At 43.0% G+C, this 21939-nt stretch overlaps 2 protein-coding genes across 5 annotated transcripts; both read left to right on the top strand.

The window, feature by feature from the left end:
• Positions 1-2929: 2929 nt before the first annotated feature.
• On the top strand, positions 2930-12650 carry slc7a3b (solute carrier family 7 member 3b). The gene is made up of 12 exons (XM_062524521.1): positions 2930-3045; positions 6407-6847; positions 7160-7315; positions 7599-7770; positions 8123-8244; positions 8342-8564; positions 8701-8840; positions 9057-9159; positions 9345-9568; positions 9710-9876; positions 10014-10122; positions 10241-12650. The coding sequence occupies exons 2-12, from the start codon at positions 6484-6486 to the stop codon at positions 10363-10365; spliced, it is 1905 nt and encodes a 634-aa protein (XP_062380505.1). The 5' UTR covers positions 2930-3045; positions 6407-6483; the 3' UTR covers positions 10366-12650.
• A 218-nt stretch (positions 12651-12868) lies between these two features.
• ubl3b (ubiquitin-like 3b) lies at positions 12869-21624 on the top strand. Of its 4 annotated transcripts, none has more exons than XM_062524062.1 (6): positions 12869-12997; positions 13179-14052; positions 16635-16743; positions 17346-17432; positions 17811-17888; positions 19518-21624. In XM_062524062.1, the coding sequence occupies exons 2-6, from the start codon at positions 14026-14028 to the stop codon at positions 19568-19570; spliced, it is 354 nt and encodes a 117-aa protein (XP_062380046.1). In that variant the 5' UTR covers positions 12869-12997; positions 13179-14025; the 3' UTR covers positions 19571-21624. The 4 variants fall into 4 exon arrangements, with proteins under 4 accessions (XP_062380046.1, XP_062380047.1, XP_062380045.1 ...); XM_062524063.1 differs by having other exon boundaries at positions 12877-13399; positions 14024-14052; XM_062524061.1 differs by having other exon boundaries at positions 12880-13399; positions 13872-14052.
• The last annotated feature ends 315 nt before the right edge of the window (positions 21625-21939 follow it).

Below are 21939 nucleotides of genomic sequence, written 5' to 3'. Positions count from 1 at the left end.
CAAGCTTGCCAAAATTGATACAGTCATTAGAATTGTTGCAATTGATTTAGCAGAATGAGGACTCTCACAACTTGACACCACCCTTTCCGTTTAGCGATAGAATAATCTCAATCTGAATAACGTCATAACTTGCCTCTCTTCTGCTCAGCTCATGAACACTATATGGAAAAAAAATGGGGATGTGACAATGAAGACCCAGTTGTACTACAGCCTAATAATAATGTTTGTGCACAGTAGATATCCTAGATTATTAAATGATAAATAATTTGTTCATATCTGGTTTTGTATTCGGCAGTGAAATGTTTTAGATTTGTGAACAGAGAATGAATAATGATTTAAATTATATTATTACATCCATTTGAACAGTTGCAAAGTTATGAAAATATGTAGCCTATGTTTTTGGATAAGGAGCTAAAGGTGTCTTCAAGTGACTGACCAATACACACTATATGACCAAATAAACAATAGCCTACATTTCAATATTGAAAAGGAAAAACACTTACATTTTAAAATAAGTACTTATACTTCGACTTAAGTAGCCTAAAAATCTGACTTAAAAATGTTCACTTGTATTGGAGTAATATTTGACATGATGTATCTTTACTTTCACTAAGTGGAATTGTACTCCGTCTGCCTCTGCCCCCCACACCCAATATGTTGACTCCATGGATATATAGCTTTAGCATATTTTCCAATTTGTGATGGTTTTGGACAACAGTGAGTGATACTGTGGAATAACTAATTTATATCTTGGTATTGGGGGACATTTTGAGCATATTTGATCAGTATTGGGAGGACATCTCCCCCTCAAATGACATCCCCCACAATCTTGCGTTTTTGGTTATTCAAATGTCAGTTTCTTTCAAATGGCCCATACTCATGATGCTGACACTGTGTGTGTGTGTGTGTGTGTGTGTGTGTGTGTGTGTGTGTGTGTGTTCATTTGTGTTGCCGTTGTTGAAAGCTGCCTGTCACTAAGTGCATGTTTAATTCTGACCAACGCCGGGGAAATGCAAATGCCCCCCCCTTTTTGTCATGTCTTTGCACTGCTAACAGCAGTTGCAGATGTGAGACAAGCTGATTTCAGATTTCCCGATTCTGTAGACATCTCTCAGTGAATTGTGAATTGTGAAAATTGATTTTGCTGCATTTAGATAGGTGTGTCTGAGGATTAGATGAAGCCTCATTCCAGGACAAAAAAGGAAAGTGTACTTTTTACACATGTTAAACTTGAAAATGGGTCAATTTTGACCCTAACACAACAGAAGGGCTAGCTCATAACTCGATCACCTTGAGAGTTATGAAATGTAACCAGTCTACGCCTCACTTTGATTTGGTTTGGTTTGATTTCATAACCACAACCTATGAGGGTGGGGCAACTTTCTGAGCAATGCTGCTGGGCAACCACATATCTATGTTCTGATTGGATCATCATGATAATTTGCCTATTAGTGGTAGGCCTAGGCTAACCTGACTCTCGCCAGATCCTGTAGTTCGCTGTCTGCTTCACACAAGGATCTGGGACTTCTCGATAGGAGATGAAGGCGGGTCCTTGTAAAACATCCTTGCATGTGATTTGATAAACCACTTGCCTGTTATCTTGAATGACGTGCTAGGCTTCTTCAAGCTCTTGCCAAACCCGGTCGGAAGAAGAGTAAAAACATCATTGCCACCAATAAATGTCTTCAAAACCATTCTCTGTTAATCTTTTAAAGAATGAATACTCGATAGATTCGACAAAACGGTTGAAATAGCAGAATCAATGTCAGCACAAGACTCCTCGCTGCCTGCCTGCCGCCATTGTTGTTTGAATCAAACACTCGCTTCGGCACTCCTGATTGGTTGATCATTTTTTGCTCCCTGGAAGGCGTTTGGATTGCCCTCGAGTCCAGACCCTTGTGTGGAGCTCAGCGAAACGCCTCTGGTGGAGCATGGCGGAACTACAAGGGTCTGGCGAGAGTCAGGCTAGGCCTAGGCCAAAGCCATCGATATATCAAAGTTGCGACAGCCGTTGACTTCCATGTTAAAGCCAGATTAGAGCGGTCACATGGTTAGTGGGTAGCCTCAGTAGTTCCCTTGGTCCCTGGTTTACTACGGGATTGACAGCAGCGAGCATTAATATTTACGGTAAATACTCAATGAAAATTACTATAAACTGCATTTCCACATACATATATTACTCAATGAAAATGCATTATTATGCACACGACCATGTAGAAAAGTCTTATTATAACACCTGAGATATTCATTCATTCTCAATGAGAATAGTTCCTTTCAACGACCATGACATACCGGATGTGCCGCCATTGTTTGTACACGGGAGTCAATCTTTTACTGTCTATGGAGTCAATGGAAGTGTCGCAACTTTGATATATCGATGGCTTTGGCCTAGGCTACATGTGGCCCCAATATCAATGGGATTGTGTCAGAACACTCAAACATGGCTCAGCAGCATTACTCAAAAGTTGCCTTGTGTATCATCAGCTTGAGACATAAGCTACCTTCAAAAATTGTTCAATGTGATATGGTCATAGGCTAATAGGCCTATGCTATAGCGGCCTATGACTTGTTCTTACGGTTCTTACACACAAAAAACATAGCACACTCCAATAGCCATAGGCCTAGGCTACTATAGCCTTGGCTACCATCAAAAGCCTCTACGGCATCTCAACACGCATTACAGCACAAGTCAGTCAGATAAGCTTAAACTAATTATCTGGGAGTTCACCTAACCTTCAAGCTCATTGGTCAGGGTGTTAAGAAAAGAGGAGAGAAAATACACACGAAGTGGGAGTTTCCTTGACTCTCCGTGCAGGGAACTTGCGTGGGTGAGACGTCAACAAAACAAACGGGCATGCCTCTTGCCGCCCCATAAATGGTCTTACTTCCGCCTAGCGTATCAAGTGTCTTTCCGCATTTGTAGCCACTAGTCAGCCTCGCCGCTCCCAACTCTGACAATTACTGTACCTAAAGTCGATGTGTAGTTCGTACACTCATCTGATCGTCGAAATATTGTCCGGGATCTGATTGTCATCCTCAAAACAGGTAAAGTGTGTTCATCATGTGGACGTTTATGATCTTAACTGTTACTGTTAATTCATTTCATTTCGTGTGAGATGATGACATCGCGCCATATGGACCTAGTCAGAAATAGGCATGCTTCACTCTTCCTCTCAAGTAGCCTAGAGATGGAATACTATGACATTATGGTTGTGTTTAAGTAACATGTATGAAGTTGTACACGCTTTATAGATAAAATCGTGATATTAAACTGACTACGAAACTGATGCAATTGGTCCGCATGGTGTGATGTGTAACATCGGCTAATCAGAACATTTCTGATGCAACTTGAGCGCGTGTTGCCAGCCAAGACATCCTATGGTCCACTGATTACTTGAGAAATCACGTAACCTTAAGTAGTTAACTATATCAGTTTAATCCAGTGATGGCAATTTGGTCTTTTCAATTTAACATTTACGCGGGAATTTCAATCTTAACACGGATGAAATGCTTCCCTGGAAACACTTCATGTTCCGCCGTTCACGTGCTTTATTGTCTTGCAATGAGATAACGTTGTGGAACTTTGATTAGCTAGATTAATAAACGCTGGGAAGTAACTCAATGTCACGACGCACGCATAATATATCCTATTATAATGACTCATTACATCGATTAATTCACAATAGTAAAGTAAGTCTTTATAAGGTTTCATACAATTTACTTAGCTGGCTAGCGCGCTACCTATGCTATCCGCTGAGAGTGATGCAATGGCAACTATGTTATAATGATAAAGCCCAGGATTTAGCAGGCGGATGAGACTTGTAAACGACAGCGGTTAGCAGTGAGTAACAGTAGCTAGCTGACTGGCAGAAGAGGCGGTAAATAACCAGTATTCACCCAGTGAATGAATACATGTTAGGTCGTCTTACTAGAATAACGTTTTCAACACCCTGCAAATGTACAGCAGCTGGCATGAATGATGCAAGTGCTGTTCATATTGCCATTGATAGCTGAGTTAGCGTTGGCGGTTCTGACCATGTACTTCGTACTAGGTGTGTGCACGCTGTCGTTAATATATGCATCGCTATTGTGAAGATTGCGTACAACATACAGCCCACTTTATGGTGCATCTCTAGACAGTAACTGATACTCTTGCTCTGAGAAGTCTTAAGCCTTTAACTCCTGGTCTTACTAGAAACAGCTAGGTGTGAGTTTCTGTTGAGGGTCTTATATTGTGTTGTCACCGAAGTCACAGATGGCATGCTGTCTCTGGTGTGACTCCTTACCCTCGCTTAAACCAAGAAAAATCCGTTGATGATGATTAAATGCATTATTCTTGAATATCGGGGTTGACGTGGATGCAAAACGTGTTTTCATCCAGAAAATTCCAGTTTCATACCAGGGGTGATGAGCAGAATTCCAGCATCCTGGTTTCTCTAAGCTGAATGTCAGCAATGGCAGCTATGACAACGTTTAAGCGTTTCTCTAAGTTTTGAGAAACCCCCACTTAAATGTGTTGTCTTGATTGTAATTCCACTGTTCTGCTAGTTTTACATCTGTCTTTGCCTAAATAGTGGAGAAAATGGGTTGATTGTTGTTCCCTGTGAACTGTTATCTCTGTGGGGGTTGAGGAGTTTCACATTTCCTTGGCTCATTTTTTTCCCATCAAAACCACAGTATATTTCTATTAAAGAATATTCCAGTCTCAAGCCAGCATCAGAATTATTTGGAAGGTGCTGTTTTCGTACCAGAAAGTGAAGTTGTATGTTATAACATTGTGGTAACCAAGTGCTTGAATGATTTTGGTTTATGTTCAGCACATTATCCTCTTACTGCGTTAGAGGGGCCAAACCAACTTCCCTCCACTACATGCAGCTTGGCTTTTGCATACCATGTCAGCTGAGTAGATTGATACTTTAGTCTGTGGAGAACAATAATATCATTGTGAACTAAAATGGAAATGGCCTTGGATCAAGGTGATTGATGATGATGAGACATATTGCAACAGTGTTGGTGTATCATGTCATGCTAAAATATCTATTTGAGTTATATGATTGTGAGGCATTCCTGTATCAGCTGAAATGTGCTTATCTAAGCCTTCTGAAATTCTCAGCGGGTATGTGCATTTTTGGTCCGAGGCTGTGTGAGGTTTTGAGGTTTGGATTTGTGCCAGAGAAATGGCCTTTAGCCATCACCCATTTGGCACTGCTGCCTGACTCGACTCAAAGTCTGCTCATTACTTTACTATCTTTAAAAAAAAAAACACTATGGGACACTCCTTTCTGACAACAAAATGTTGGATTGCGAACTCTCTTGTGTGCCCTGTGAATCAATGTGCCTGCATTGCTGCAAGCTCTTGTGAAAAATCAGCATGGTTGCGTGTTCTTGAACTCTGGGTGGTGGCTGGCCGTTCAGACGGTGCCTGATAAAACTTGCATGACTGCTCGAGTTTCTCCATATGGAGGAAACTGTCAACAGTTGGTCAATTGCCACATATAGTAACTTCTTTTGGTGGGTTTGGCTCTCACTGGTTTCTGGTTAACCTTGGTGATAAGGTGATGGGTTTCTTTGTACCCTGTAAGTAGGTTCCTCCTTCGTATTCAGAAATGGATCGGTTATCCCCTTTATTAAACTTTAATCAGTTCAAGTCTTATTGTCAGGAAGCCTTCATCTGTGCTTTCTGATACTTTGTCTTTTGTTCTTGTGAACTATTTATACACCACATAGTTTATACAGTAAGGCCGTGCTTTATTTTCCCTCAAAAGAATGCAGTGCTGAAAGTGACCAGATTTTTTTGTTTGTTTTCATTAAAGAATAAGAAAAGTCTGCACAAAACTATAAATAATAAAAAGACTTTGGGCTATAATTACTTCTCAAGTTGTAAATAGAAGGCAATGTTTTGCTAATAGGAGAACTGCAGTTTTTTTTTACATCGCTCGGTCCAATGTAGATACAGTAAGTGTTGATCATGACCTTATAGGTCATGTACAGACATCTAAAGCAGAACCTTGTTGGGTTACATTTCATTGTAGGCGTTGTATGCCTAGGGCAAAGCTGGAAAGCTACCACTGTTTACTTTGTGAATGACATTTGCTTGGGACAGGAGTGATTTTTGAAGGTTAAAGGTGACCGGTGAAATCCTTTAAAATGTGAATAATGCATAGCAATCCCAGTTCTTTTTTTTTTTTTTTTTTTTAACTTTTTTAAACCACAGACATTTCGGGCAGAAAGCAGAAAATGTGCTATCCCTTTACTTCTAAAGTTTATTTTGACACACCCAGTCCTGTTTACACTAAGGTGTTGAGTGTGTTAGTCCGGTTATTCAACACCAAAAAAACATTTCTCAGTAGCTGTTTGTATCAGACGTGATCCATGGACGTGTTCTAATCCTTGTTTCTCTTTTCAGCTTTTCAATTCCAGAGTCAGTCGATCTTTTTAAGGGGTTTTTATTTTGCTGTGAAATCATCGTTGGCACTCATCACCATGAAGCAGTTGGTGTCTTTTGGGAGGAAATTGGTCCGTCGGCGGGTGATGGACTTTAACCAAGAGGAGTCCCGTTTCGCTCGCTGCTTGTCCACGCTGGACCTCATAGCCCTGGGTGTAGGAGCCACGCTGGGAGCTGGTGTGTATGTACTGGCCGGCGAGGTGGCCAGGGAGAAGGCTGGACCTGCCATTGTCCTCTGCTTTCTGATTGCTGCTCTGTCCTCTGTTCTGGCTGGTCTGTGCTACGCTGAATTTGGTGCTCGCGTGCCCAGGACTGGCTCTGCCTACCTCTACAGCTATGTGACCGTGGGAGAGATCTGGGCCTTCATCACTGGCTGGAACCTCATACTGTCCTATGTGATCGGTAAGTCTGACTATGACAAAAGCTTGAGCTGATGCCTTTTCATGTTAGAATAAATTCATCTTTGCAATCTACAGTAAGCCTGCCGTCTGAAACGGCATTATTTGCTAGTGCCTGCTTTGAAATGTGGCATGCTTTCAGCTGAGATTGCTGTAGTGAAGTGAAGTTCAAGTGATATTTAAAAAATAATGACATGATTACACTGGACACCTTACTACTTGAGTATATGCAGTAAACACTTAAACATCAACTCTACACTCTTATTGACAGCCACTCGTGTTTCACCAACCCTGCCCTCTCTCCCTCCTCTCACAGGGACGGCAAGTGTGGCTCGTGCTTGGAGCTCCACTTTTGATAATTTGGTGGAGCAGAAGATCTCTACGTTTTTCAAGTCGGCGATGTCGATGGACGTGCCTGCACTGGCGAAGTATCCAGATTTATTTGCCCTCATCCTAATCATGCTTCTCACTGGTGAGGCCCACTTGTTATTGGTCCTGTAAGCCATCAATACAGAATCCAATTACACAACAACTATGGCTTAGTTTCAGCTTTATTGGTATTACATGTCTGATTGTTCCAACCGAGCCTGGCTCCAGGATGTTATGCCTGTTATGGTTTCTGTGAAGGCTAATGTAAAGTAATCCTAAGTGTAGAACAACCCTTAATCACGCAGCAGCACAGAATGTTTTCGCACCTCTGAGTGCAGCGAGGATAATGAGCTACGTGTCATTTTCGAACGTTCTCTCTGGAACAGGCCTCCTGACATTTGGTGTGAATGAGTCGGCTCTGGTCAACAAAATCTTCACCGGAATCAACCTGGTGGTGCTTGGCTTCGTCATAATCTCTGGCTTGGCCAAGGGAGATATCAAGAACTGGAATCTCACACAGGAGGACTACTTGGGCTACATGAACAAGACCATGACCGAGTGAGTTCTTGAGTTTGCCAGGGACCCCCGTCTCCAGGGTTACAGGAGAATGGTTGTCATTAGTGGTTCATTTGGTGGATTAGGAGGAAATGCTTGTTTCCGTGCCAGACCATGTTCTTCTGGTCTGTATAACTATAATTGCACTGTGAATTCACAGAACCCTTCAAAGTGGTGGTAGTAATAAAATATTAGAAAATAGCTGACAATGGGAGTAGATCTTTGTAGTTGCAGCACTTGAGGCCTATCAATAATACATCTTTATTACAAGTTAATACCTAGTCAATATTTGATTCTTGTCAGTTTCTTGCAGATCAGGAATTAAACTATCAGCATTTTGGTGTTTTCGTTTCAGGGGGGAGATTGAAAAGGCCTTCGGTACGGGAGGTTTCGCTCCTTTTGGCTTCAAAGGAATTCTTTCCGGAGCTGCAACCTGCTTTTATGCCTTTGTGGGCTTCGACTGCATCGCCACCACAAGTAGGTCACCATCAGGTTTTCAAGGGAAAGAGAAATATGTGTCGCGACGCGTTTGTGTGTTGAAACTAATCCCTCTGTTTTTTTGTGCCCCATTCAGGCGAGGAGGCTAAAAATCCCATGCGTTCCATTCCCATCGGAATCGTGGCCTCTCTCCTAATCTGCTTCATTGCCTACTTTGGCGTGTCTGCTGCCCTTACCCTTATGATGCCGTATTTTCTTCTCGACAACGACAGCCCTTTGCCCGAGGCCTTCCAATATGTGCATTGGGACCCTGCACGCTACATTGTAGCTGTGGGTTCTCTGTGTGCCCTCTCCACAAGGTCAGGACCAAACATTTGTTCCCATATCTGAACACTCTGTACAAGTCTCATTACAAAATGTCCTATATGAAGTAATAATATTGAGACAGACGTTGAGGCCTTTTAGACTGAATGGCTTTGGTGTTCCCCTGTCTAGTCTGCTGGGCTCCATGTTCCCTATGCCCCGTGTGATCTACGCCATGGCTGAGGATGGGCTGCTGTTCCGCTTCCTCTCTCGCGTGCACAAGAAGACCAAGACTCCCATGATCGCCACCATAGTGTCTGGGGTTGTGGCAGGTAAACTTGGCATGTGGTAGCAATCAGGCAGCCTGATGTAGAGCAATTTTCTCAATGTTCTGAACAAAGTTAGCTCAAGACTGATGAAGACGTGGCAAACGTCGAAACGTTAATTCACCATGTTGGCACCTCAATTAAATAAATATCTAAACTTCACATCTGAGTTGCTCCGGTAAACCTTGATTCTTGACTCAACAAACGTTTCTCCCCACACAGCTCTGATGGCCTTTCTCTTTGACCTGGCTGCGCTGGTGGACCTGATGTCCATTGGAACTTTGCTTGCTTACACGCTGGTGGCTGTATGCGTCCTCATCCTCCGGTGAGCCCAAGCTAAAGTAGGAGCGGAAGATGACCGCTGTGTTTGCGTGTGAATGAGGGGAAGGCTTTTATGCATTGTTATTTGTGTGGACATATGCTTGTGCCATTGTTCTGTGTTTCCGTGGCTGTGTTTTCACTGCGTGTGCTTTGATGTGTGTGCTCATTTTTGGACTGTTGTGACTGCAGCTATCAGCCGGGGAGTCTCACTGCAAACCCTGATGACCTGAAACTGGTGGAGCTGGAGCAGCTGGAGAAGTCCGACACGACGGAGGGGGACAGCGGGGACGAACAGGACACGGAGACCAAACCTCTGAAGGAGCGCTTCAGTATGAGACTCTTGATCTTCCCTCGGTGTGACCAGCCCACCAACACCTCTGGCATGATCGTCTACGGCACCACTGCAACCATCTGTGAGTTTACCATGACCCTGTTGCCCCTATCTTATATATAGAAACATAGCACGATGACAAAGAATGTCTGGTGCAGTCAGGTAAGCTACATGAGTCCTAGATAGTCATGGGTTTTGCGTCTCTCCCACTCTTGTGTTGCAGCTGCCTTGTTCACAGCACTGTGTGCAGTGTTGGCTCTGAAGGGTGACGAGGTGTTGGCGGGTGAGCTGCTGTTCATGATCCCAGCGGTGATCTTGACCGTCCTCTCTATCGTCTGTGTGGTCATCATCTGGAGACAGCCCCAAAGCATCGAATCCATCAGCTTCAAGGTCAGAGCTCATTTTCATTTCATTTAACTGCATGTAATTTCATAACAATATAGTAATATGTATGTTGTTAATAGACGTTTTGATGAACTCTTTGAATGGACTCTGTGATTAACCTGTTTGCCTCTTTTGAATTGCAGGTACCCCTTCTCCCCATTTTGCCTCTGATCAGTATTTTTGTTAACATCTACCTCATGATGCAGTTGGATGGACCTACCTGGGTTCGTTTTACAGTGTGGATGGCAATTGGTAAGTAACCCTCTTCACTTTTCTCCATATAACCTTACTATATATGGATATCTGTCTATGTGGAAGACTATGTAGGAGACGTGAATGAAATAGTTACCTTTCATTTGCTCTGTTTCAGGTTTCGCAATTTATTTTTGCTATGGCTTAAAGAACAGTTCAGAGGGCGCAAATGACTCCCTTAAGAAGAAGGCCCCCATTTTCTCCCCAGACGAGGACAGTGAAGTAGAGGGCATGACTCCTTAGACAGGAGTGTTGGTGGAGTTGCATACTAAGTACCGTACACATTATGTTTTGCTGTGTGAAGGAGCACATTTTACAGCTGCACACAATTACCAAGTCTTTTTAGATACATATTTGTGTTATGCCTTTTATCTTTGTTTCATTTGTCAGTTTATCTGACAGTTTGTGTAAAAATCAAAGGGCCCAATCAAACCCATTTTTTTCTGACCATGTTTGAAAACATTCTTTTGAAGTTATGAGTTCTATCGTATGGAGGTCTGTTACCTTGGTTTACAATTCAATATCAGATATTTGGAGCCTTGCAGTATACATTGAAGATGGTACATATGATTGTAAAGATGGGAGTCTACATAGCATGGGTTGTTGGACATGTGACAAGATATTTATCTGTTATCTAAAGTTACATGATTATGGCTTATACGTAGCCAAAAACCATTAGCCAGTAATCAACCACAGCAAAGCTTTTGCTTTTCTGCCTTCTGAAGCAGTTGTGGAGCCCATTTGATCCTGTGCTTATCTCGGACATATTGGCACAAATTGTTAAGGGGTGACAGGGTATGTTCTAAAAAATATTATGGTGACCATTTGGCATGGCATTTTGTTGGTTAGCAGTTATCTATGTTTAGTCACTGATTAATTAGGCTTTATATTATATTATATGAATAATGCAGTGCTGATTTGTCATAGGCGTTATCTAGCAACTCTGCTTCCCCAGGACTGCTATCTCTGTTACATACAGAACAACATGTTTTTAGCCTCCTTGTCATGACTAGCAGTCTACATTTTTCAACTGGTCTGTGCTTAAAGAGCGGAGAAGGCATTCTCCCAGTATTATCTGCACTAAAAGAGACTTGAACACAGTAGGCTGATTTCATTGACAAGGACTGAAACTGATTTTAAAATTTGATCCACGATCCCTGTTCATGAAACCAACCCAGCAAGTTTAAAACTTGAGTTTCCTGTCCACAGATGGGTCATAATTTCTCTTAGAGAGGACTGTATTTATTTTTGGCAAGATTTCAAAACAATCATCAATTTATTACTATTATTTGAGTATTTATAAAGATACATGCATGTATATTTTTGTTAAATGCATTGATATTTATGTATGATATAATTGGTTATTAAGGATGAAAATTGTGACTTTTTTTTTATTATTATTATTTCAAATTGCCCCTGGGTCTGTTTTAAATTGTTAATTTGCTATGTGAATTTAAAATTCATGTTGCTGCTGACAGAAATATTTTTTAAATCTATGATATTTGTCTGTATTCCAAAATCATTTATCTATTTTATAGTTGTATATATGTCAGTGTATGTACAGGACTACATGTGTTTAAGCGGTGTAACACTATAGCTTTGAGGTATTTGTGAATTTAAAAAGTTATATATGTCTTCTTTTTTACTAATTGTTCATTCCTTATGTTGGGCATTTTCTTCTGTTTTCTAATCTAATGAAATGAAAGCTTTAGCTTTGTCAGCATTTGCCCAAGATGTAACCGCAAGCCTTGTCACACTGTGCCTGTTTCTTATTGGTTTACAGCTGATATCTTGTATGGTTTACCTTGAATACTGCAGAGTTTAGTCTGTTACAACAATGTTGACCATACATGGGATTGTTTCAGATATTGGTGAAAACCTTGTGGTATGGTTTTGATTATTTAATAGTCTGTAACTGTTTTGTTTCTCACATGATCTTTGTTTAAAAGATATCGAAGAAATCAGATGCTCTGGGCACAATTACTTAGAGATACTACAGCCAACATTTTGGCTATCACGGTTGTCCAGTTTTGAACGTTATTACGGACCACAGTATTACATACATGTTTAAACACTTATACTTGAGGTCTGACTTGTGAACTGATGTAACGTTTTACATTTGTCTCAGTTTTTGCATTCGCAAGTGTCCGTATAATGGTTGATTGTACAGTAAATGTTTACACTTTTTCTTTTTTGTCAGTTTGTTTTCTTTCTAATTTAGTTTAGTTTTACCCCTAATCCAATGCTGTCATTTTGTGTTGAACACAATGAACTCGCAAAGATCTTTTCACTACAAGTGTTTAAACCAGTATATCTCCAAAAGTGTATGTATATAGCATAGCCTACTAATCTTTAGTTTTGTTCCTGATCTGGAATCACTAACAATGTTATAAGGCTAGAATAGGCTTACTGTTACATTTGGGTACAAATCTATCAACTGTTATTTGTAAATATGTGTATGTAAGTATTAGAAAATGAGCTGTATATAGATGTACTTTTCTTTAGTAAAGCTGTTTTGACAAATTCCATCTGTCTTCTGACTATTTTTCTGGGTTCAATTCACTTTAACAATTGATGATAAACCTAGACAACTATAAGACTTGTCAAACTGCCTTACTTAGGCATTTGCACTTACTGTAAAATGTCAAGAAATTGACACTTTCCTTCATTTTAACAAAATGGGGGTCTTGTGTGAAAACTTCAACTCCCAAAGTCCTTACCGCAGCGTTTCCTGTGTACATGGCCAGCTGATTTCCGGTGTCTTTAAATTCGCTGCCATCAGTCTGATGTTTTTCAAGTGGAAAAGATCAACCCAAACGATGGGTAGACCCCCAGTTTTACGATAGCGTGTTATCGTAATAGACAGATTGTTATGGTAATGTGATATTGTTCGTTTAATTGAGGGGAAAGGCGCCGATTACATGATTTGGTTGTGTTTGCATTTATCTGTTTCGGTTCCTCTTTTTGTGCCGCAGTCTCAGCGAAACCAACGTTAGCTGGCTAGCCTAGTGATTGCTGGTCCTAGCTATTTTTCCTAACGTTATCCCTTTTCGCAGGTTTGAAGGTTGACCTTATTGCGCATCTGATCCTTTTTAAGGGACGTGTTTTCTTTACCATGCCCTGTGTCAGGATGGATTAGCACCGTGCTCTGTGATCCACTGATGGTCAACATTGACGTTAGCTGTTTGGTTAGCGAGCTTATCGTAGTTAAAGTTAGCTGTTCCTTCAGCTTTTGCTAGCTTGCTAATCATCACCAGAGCGTGAATTTTGCTGTCAGGTAAGCGTGCTTTTACAGTTTGTTGTTAAGAGCTAGTACTTATAGGTTTTCACTGACCGTGTTATGCTAACGTTCGGTTGAAATAGCTTAACTGCTAACGTTATCTAACGTTAATGTTAACTTGCATGCATCTAAACAGCCGTAGAACTTCTGTCAACAATTTCAAGCAAATGGGTTCTAGCTAACAAGCAATAACGTTAGCCCACCGCCTGATTACTTGTTTAAAAATTGAAAAGGTTTGATTTACTAATTGTTCATCTGGCGACAATAAACGTAATGGTAAACATTTCTTGCCACTGAATAATTAAGTTAGCCTTATCTGACGAGCATTTTGCTGGATATCATTCCTACAGATTTGTGTGTGTGTCTATCTGGCCTTAAAATCTCATTCGTCAGCTGTTGCACCTCAGTGTCAGTATATGATCAAAGTTGTGTGCGTTTGCCTGATATACTGGCTGGTGTGTTGAGGTAGTAGCCTTGAATTGGTGCCAGGCAGTGGGTAGGAGAGAAGGGTTGGGGGGTAAAGAGCACTGAAGCGCACACAGGCTCTTTGTGCCAAGGGTTTGCCCCCCTTCACCACCGACGCATCACCACATCCTGTCTGCTTTCCACCTCTGCCCACAGCCATGACAACTCAAAGAGACCCCGACACGGTGAGTGTGCTGCTCTTTTGATTTTAACCAATGTCAACATTACGAATTCCATGTGTTTTACACCGATATGTTAGATAAGGGTTTGTGTGTTGTCTTTATTGGACTCATGGTCGCCTTCAGAAGGGACTGGGAGGAGAGGGGCGTGTGTGTCAATATATGTTGAGCGGTAGGTGGGTCCAAATGAGCATAATACAGGCCATGCCTCTTGTTTAGAAGTAAGTATCACCCATATAATACATCCTATTGCAACAAAGTAGGGTTCTTCCAGGAGCAATAGCAACAGTATATCTGAGAATCAATGTCATTTGGAATTTGTTATAATGCTCGCCACTGTCAGTTGGTTATATTAAGGAAATGTTTACTTGTTTACTATGTTATGTATTATTTAAAGCTCAGTGTTGACTGCTTTGTACAGATTCTGTATAATGTAGTGTTTGCACAATATAATGGTTTAATGTTAATGTAGGCAGTGCTGTTACTACAGTAATTTACAGCTCAAAATCTGTATATTGTATTTATCACTCTCCGTTCATTTTGAAAGTGTATTTGTTTTTGATGAGCTTAGAATGCATTTATCCCTGAATTTAAGAAGTTAAGAGGATAGTCAAATGGGGAGGGGTTGTTATTGTCCTGTTGCTAGGGGCAACATGGCAGATTTAGTTGTTGTGGATTTGTTTATCAATGTGTGGGTTGGGAGGGGGCAACAAAGGGTGCTGACCGTAATGATGTCAGATCCACATTGCTCCACAGTGGTGCGAACACAAGCCCTAGAGTGTTGCTGGGTGGAGAGGGGAGGAGAGGGGTGGGGAGGGGAGGGGAATGGTCTGGGCACGCATGTCTCCTCAGCGCTGCGGATGAACGGCTTAGTGTTTGTAAACAGGCTGTTGCCCTGATGTCACAGTTCGTGCTGCATTCTCTTTGTTCTTCGTGCCTTTGTGGGAGTCCCATCTCTGAACATCACAGACATGTGTCTGGGATGCGCATCCTCCTTGCTTCCAGGGAGTTGTCCCACCCAAACACCCCCCCCCCCCACACACACACACACACCACACTCTTCCCCAGGCAAAAGCTATATTTATGTAACCACTGTTAGTGGTATTAAGAGGTTGTGAATGTAGGCCACATGGAGGGAGAGGGCCCATGCCAAGATGTGTGGGGTGTTTGGTGTCGGAGAATGTCAGGAGTGGTGTCACACTGGCGCTTATGAGCAGGCTGGTCGTGCAGGGGAGTCCCTTTCCCTTTCACCGGGGGTGGGGGGCGGGGGTCGCGACCTGAGCTGCCAGACCCAGCTGGACGCAGCACAAGCCTGCACTCCCTGCTGGTCAGGCATGCATCTGGCTCCACCAAGAGGAAGTGCATCACAAGGGTGTGTGTGTGTGGAATTGTACACGTTATGTCTATTATGCATATTCTTCCAGGTTGTTGTATAAATCTTCAAAGCATAGATGGTTTAAAAATAGCATTCTCTATCGAACAGAACTTGCTACTCATGAATGATGAGAAATTGTTTTGGATTACCACTAACTTGCAATTGTGCAATATTGCAGCGGTCTCTGGTTTCATATGATTGCTCAACCTCTACGAATTTCCCTTTTCATCCTGCATGTGTTGGGCTTTGAGTAATGCCAGAGGCAGCTGCCAAGCCCTTTCCATCTGACTTTGAACATTTGCATTTATTCTCAGCCAGATGCCAATCGTGCCCAGGTTCTATATGACTTCATACTTAAACCTCATTAGAAGGAGAGAAATTTAGCCCCCAATGATTTTTATGTGGAACAACTAGGGGTGAAAAATGTATTTGACACATTTATTAATTCCTACAGCCAAAGGGGTGAGCACTGTAAAGTTAACATGTAGGCCTTGTGGCTGGTTACTTACATTCCATAAACTGACCTGAGCTACACATCTGCTTATGTAGCGTCTGCACTACATAGATGACCAGTACTTTAGCACATCTTTCATCTTGTGACCGTAACAGCGTTGTGTGAGCTTATTATAAAGCATCTACAAAGAACCCCGGCTTTATAAGCTATCGCTAATAGATAATGCTATTAATGAACTCGTAGAAAGATTAGCACACCCTGAGTACAGCCGGGATGAGAATCCTCCCAAGCCGTGTCTTTGATCAGTGCCAACACTCTAAAGAAGCCCCCCTCGCCGGGAAGCTCCTGCCCCCTGCTTGCCTGGGTTACGCATAGGCCATGCAAATTTAATAACATGCCCCAGAACTGTCTGGGACACCTGGGGTTATCGCATTAGACCAACAGCCCTGTTATAAGTTTGGCAGCTCTTGGCCACCCCTCTCCTCCCCCCTCTAAGGAGATCCTTTTGACCAGAACCCTTCCATGAATGAGGAAAGCCCAGCCACAGGACCATGAATGGTGAAAAAAAAAGAGATCCAATTAGGAAGGCATGTGGTATTCAGGCAGAGCATCTAAAGGTCATTAGGTATCATGCAAGGAGAAGGGGAGCATTGTGTGTGCTCGGGTCTTTTTCCTCGGGCCGTGCCTGAGGCTCCTGGCAGTGAGGCTGGCCTCCTTCTCATCGACCTCTGGCTGATGAGTCTGCTCTGGTCTGTGCAGGTGAACCTCCGGCTCATCCTGGTCAGCGGGAAAACACAGGACTTCACCTTCTCCCCCAACGACTCCGCCACAGACATCGCCCGTCATGTCTTTGAGAACTGGCCTGCAGGTGAGTGCCGAGTTTCTCGCCACAGAGTGACAATGCTGCATATTACTGATGCTTGCATGTGATTGATGTGCTTGGTGTGCTTAGAGTTCCAATTATTTGTGTCTGTACTGGACATCTGGCGGTATTGGCCACAAAGCCAATTTGAAGGAGAAGGAGCCAAACAGTCCAAATATTGATTGCACTGGCATGAGAATGTGACCAAAGTACACAAATCTGTGTTTATTATACATGCAAATTGTGATCTGGCAGATGTATCAATTCTGGTGACGTATAAATTCACAGGACATTTAGCGCCGTGGCATGGGAGCGCAGATGGCTAGCGAAATGAATGAGTCATGAGAACAGGCCTCATGGTGAAAGGGATGAGTTTAATTTCTCGCACAGTGAGACCGATTCTGTTGGAACACCTGCATCATTATTTTAAACAGCAGTGCAAATAAGTGAAAAGTAGAGACTAGAAAATGTTGGTCGCACAATTCCATTGTATTTTGACACGGTGGTACTAACGATCCCTGTGGCCCATTGTCAGGTCCGAGTCCCTCTGTGTGTGTAGTGTGAGGAGTGTGTCCCCCGCCTCTAATAGCCACTGTGTCCCTCTGCAGGTTGGGAGGAGGAGCAGGTGAGCAGCCCCAACATCCTGCGCCTCATCTTCCAGGGACGCTTCCTGCACGGGAACGTCACGCTTGGAGGTGAGTGTCCCTTTTAGCGGTCATCGCGACACGCTCTCCCCAGTTAAACAAACTGCAGTGTCAGCACATGGCCTGTGGTCCCCAGCACGTTGTAAATTCACTCTCTTGTACACGCTCTCATGGCTAAAAGATGGCGCCTCTTAAAGACCGCAGTGTGAGTTATACTCTTGAGTATCTCCAAGGGTGAAGGCTAAAATGAGAAACAGGTCTTGGCCAATGCGGTCAAGCTGATACGGTCATTCTTGTTTGCCTCAGAAATGTAATGGACAAACAAATTGACTCGTGTCCAAACTGTGCATTGTGGTAAAATTGTTCACAATTATCCAAGTGTTGTCTGCAAAATGACCAATTAAAATGTTCCCCTTTTCTGTTGGACAGCTCTCAAGCTGCCCCCTGGCAGAACCACTGTCATGCACTTGGTTGCCAGAGAGACCCTACCGGAGCCCAACTCCCATGGTAAGCCGCCAGCAGCTCCCCCAGGCAGCCGCCCCGCACTCCCCTCAGACGGGGTCACATCCATCCATCTTCCTCTCCCCCGCTTCTCCTCTCCCAGCAGCTTGGATGTGTCCACTGGCTGCCAGACTCTGATTAGTTCCAACTTTTTTCCTCTCCAGCGCAAGAACAGCCAGTTCACTGAATTCCCCTCTTTGTAGTCCCTTCTCTTCAAGGGTTGTGAATAGTTGGAGCGCTTGGGCTTCATCTCATGGATACCAGCAGACTTTTATTGAAATATTCCAAGGCCCTGTTTACGTGGAGACGCTTCAAGTAATGTCAAGATGGGTCTTCTTCAAGAATCCTGAGGCCAGTAGTCAAAAGTAATGGGGTCAGCATTTATTCGGGAAATGTGTTTTGCATTTGAATAAGACTTCAGTCTCTCCCCACCATTTTGGTACACAGAACACCGTTAACAAAGCACATTAGATGGCGCAAAAGAATATGCTGTAAAGGAATATGCAGCGTATGAATATTCAGATGGTCTGTTTTAAATGTCCGCTCCTGAAACAAACCTTGACGGCCCTTTCACCTTGCGTATGCCCCATATTTTCTTTGTAATGAGCCCGATCAGATTTTGTTCAAAATGAGCTTGCAAAACGAGGCTGAAAATGGGGGCCAAGTTCTCATTAAAGCAGACTTTCATTTGACTGTGCCCTGTGTGTGCACTTGGACTTGGATGGCTGCTGCTAAGGTATTGCTCAGCCTTTACTTCGAACTTCACTACTGACTAGTCTGGACGTTAGATGAGATCCGAGATTATGGCATTCTTTCACACAGACGCACGTCACAGACCACTTGGAGGTGCAAGCAATAGCTGATTTTTGTTTGATTTGACCATCAGTTAACTTCAAAACAGCCGTTTAACTTTAGATAGACAATATAAATACATCATAGGAGTGAATTAACGTCCAAAAATCTAGACTGAAGTACCTGTTTAGTGTTCTAAAGTTATAGTTATAGTTGCCATAGTGATAGCCAGGGAGCCATAAGTGAACACACATGTATAGCTATAAAAACTGTGCTTTCATTATACAACTAATAATAATAATAATAATAACCTCCAACAGCATGACGTACTGTATCTGGTTGCCTCCCAAAAATGCCCACAAATGCCCGTATATTTGTGTGAAAGATTGTCCGGTGTCTCTCTTTCCCTTTGAACATTTTAACGATCTAAACTCTTCTCTTAATGATCAACTGTCAGCAGTAAACAGTCAATGATGTGCTACCTTTTTGACGCCTCGGTATCTATCCCATGTTGTTCTGATGCACACACACGATTGCATGTAGCCTGCCAGCGTTGCCCTATCAGCTGTTACACAATGAGAATGCTGGGGCATGTCACTCTCTCTGCTATCAGAGGCTCCCGGCTGATTGTGTGGCCAGCTCAAGATTAAAACATTACACAGTGTGAGGGGCGCCCCAGCCCTGCCGATTAGTGCACAGGATGTACAGGATCTTAGTCAAATACGAGCTGTTTGAGTAGCTGGGTAAAGCCTATGTAAATATTCACAATGTGAACCTGAATGCTTTTTTATGGTGGTCTTTCTTGCCCATGACTGATTGAGTCTTTCTTCACTCTCTCCCCAGGCCAGAGGAACAGGGAGAAGACTACAGAGAGCAGCTGCTGTCTATTGTTGTGAAAAAAAAGCAGAAAACTAAAGAAATGATACAAAAAGGACCCAACTATAACCACATCCATACTCCCTTCCCTATCCATGTCCGCCTTCACCCCACGTAGGTCTGTCAGTCTGTTCACCATAGTGTGTTTTTGAGGTGATTTTTGCCTGAGAACTTTCAGTGGAATGGACTGGATCCTTGCGTATTTCTTACACACCTTTTTTTTTTGTTGTTCTTTTTGTGCCAAGTATTAATATCCGATATTTTGTGGCGTTGCCAAAATTTGCATTGGGATTTTACTCTGAACTGTGTGGAGGAAGAGAAGAAAGAAAACTGCACAGAATGCTGCCAACAGAAGCCCCCAGCGTGACGAGGTGCTGGGGGTGAGGAGGAGATGACCAGGCAGGAGCTGCTCTGCGTAGACAGGAAGTCTGCCATGCAAACGTTCCCTGCTCAAGGACAAGCGTGCCTCCCCCCCCCCCCCCCCCCATATAGAGGAATTTCTCTCTTTCTCTGTTGTGATGGCCCACACACTTAGGGACTGCAAATCGTGCTTCGAGCGGTCGTAAAAGAAGCACGTGTTTGTGTGCGTGTGTGTGAGTGCGTGTGTGTGGTCTGTAGTGAGAGACCTTGGACTGCACTTATCTTGGAACTTCATCTGAACTTATTCTGTGTGTTTCTCATGGTCTTAATCTCACAACATAACCCCCTCCCCCCCTTTCACACCCAGTGTGTCGTTCTAGACTTGCCTGTTAGAAAGTGCCATGTGTCACAGCACCCCCTCCAAATAGGACTCTGCCTTTAGGTGTAACTTAGAACCTTCTGAAGGACACTTGTTTGCGGTGAAGATTATCCAATGCCTGATCTGTGGTGGGTTTGTCTCTGGATCCAGACCAAGTGCAGAAGAAAGGGGTTCCGAGGGTCTTGTTTCAAAGAAATGATAAGTAAATGAACTAAGTGAAGCAAGAGGTGGTGTTGGTGTATACGACAGTGTCGACAGATGCATGGCCAGGTCGTGTAAGTGTTTTATCACTTTGGTGTGTGTGTGTGTGTGTGTGTGTGTCTGTGTGTATGTGCGCGTGCGTGGGTGTGGTTGTATGCAATTTTTGGCCTTGAACCCCAGGATATCCTTTTGTGAAGTGCAGTGCAGATGTGTGGTTGCATGAATCAACTGCCGGGATGACCGCGGTGCAAAACAAAACAAACAAACAAAAAAAAAAGAGACAAAAAAAAAAGAAGAGGCCTCATCCGCCCTTCGACTCGGCGATGCCATTTTGTCTGATGCTTGCCTACGACTCGTGCGCCCAGACGAGACGTCTGTCTGCTGGCAGAGGCCCCTTGGGGCGGTGGCAGCCTTACGAGGAGTCAGACGGGCACGGGCGCCTCATTAGGAGACGCTGGGGTGGCGCGGAGAGCGCCGGAGGGGACGAGGGGGGTGGGGTGGGGTGGAGGGGTGGGGGTGATCAGGCTTTGTGTACCCACTGTCTTTTTCTTTCCCCTTTTTTGGTTGAAAAGGGTTAGCCCCACTTAACATCCTCTCAACCCCAATGTGCCAAGGGGATACGGGAGCTCTGGAGGGTTGGATTTCACTTTATTATTTTTATTATTATTATTATTATTATTATCCTTTTTTGTGATTGTTGAAATAAATATTAATGATTGAAGGTCTTTAAAAAGGAAATCTTTTAATACATATTGGTATTGCATTGTATGGCTACACTTTAAAAAAAAAAAAATGGCTTACTGTTGTTGATTTGAATGAGATCATGGTCCCAAGGGATATATGTATGTGTGTGTGTGTGTGTGTGTGCGAGGGAGCGAGCGAGCGTGTGTCTGTGTGAGGGCGTGTGTCTGAATGTTTTGGTAGGAATGGTGCAGATGAAGCAGGAGAGCGAATCAGTCATGGGTGACTGTGGTTTCCTTGGAAACAGCTTGAGTTCCTCCTCTGAGCGACCCTTCCTCAGTGATCGTCTCTTAACCTCAGTCACCTCTCTGGCATTTAGCTTCAAATGATTCAAACTAAAGTTCTGCTTAAAGCTTGTATTATAAATTAATAAAACATCTTTCCAGATAAGGATTCTTTTTGTATGTGTTTTCTCTTTTGTATGTCTTAATTTTTTTTTGCCTCATGGAGAGACCACCACTGATTAAATTTATTTTTTTCTTGCAAGAGTTCCCCTTTGTTATTGCTGAAATGGAAAACAGAACGTTCTCCTTCCTATTCATAACCATTTGGAGATTGGAGCAAAAGTTGGCATATGGGCTGTTTTCCTTTTTCTGTTATTCCCGCTCAAGGATTTAAAAAACCACACAAATCCTCCATTGTTTGAAAGATTTTGCATTGCTGAATCATTTTAATGCTTTTAAATACCACTGGCTAAACCCATGAAAT

Source organism: Sardina pilchardus, chromosome 21 (assembly GCF_963854185.1).
Source record: "Sardina pilchardus chromosome 21, fSarPil1.1, whole genome shotgun sequence".
Lineage (NCBI taxonomy): Eukaryota > Metazoa > Chordata > Actinopteri > Clupeiformes > Clupeidae > Sardina > Sardina pilchardus.
Note: the sequence above shows the minus strand (reverse complement) of the source record. Positions and strands in the feature narration are given on the sequence as shown.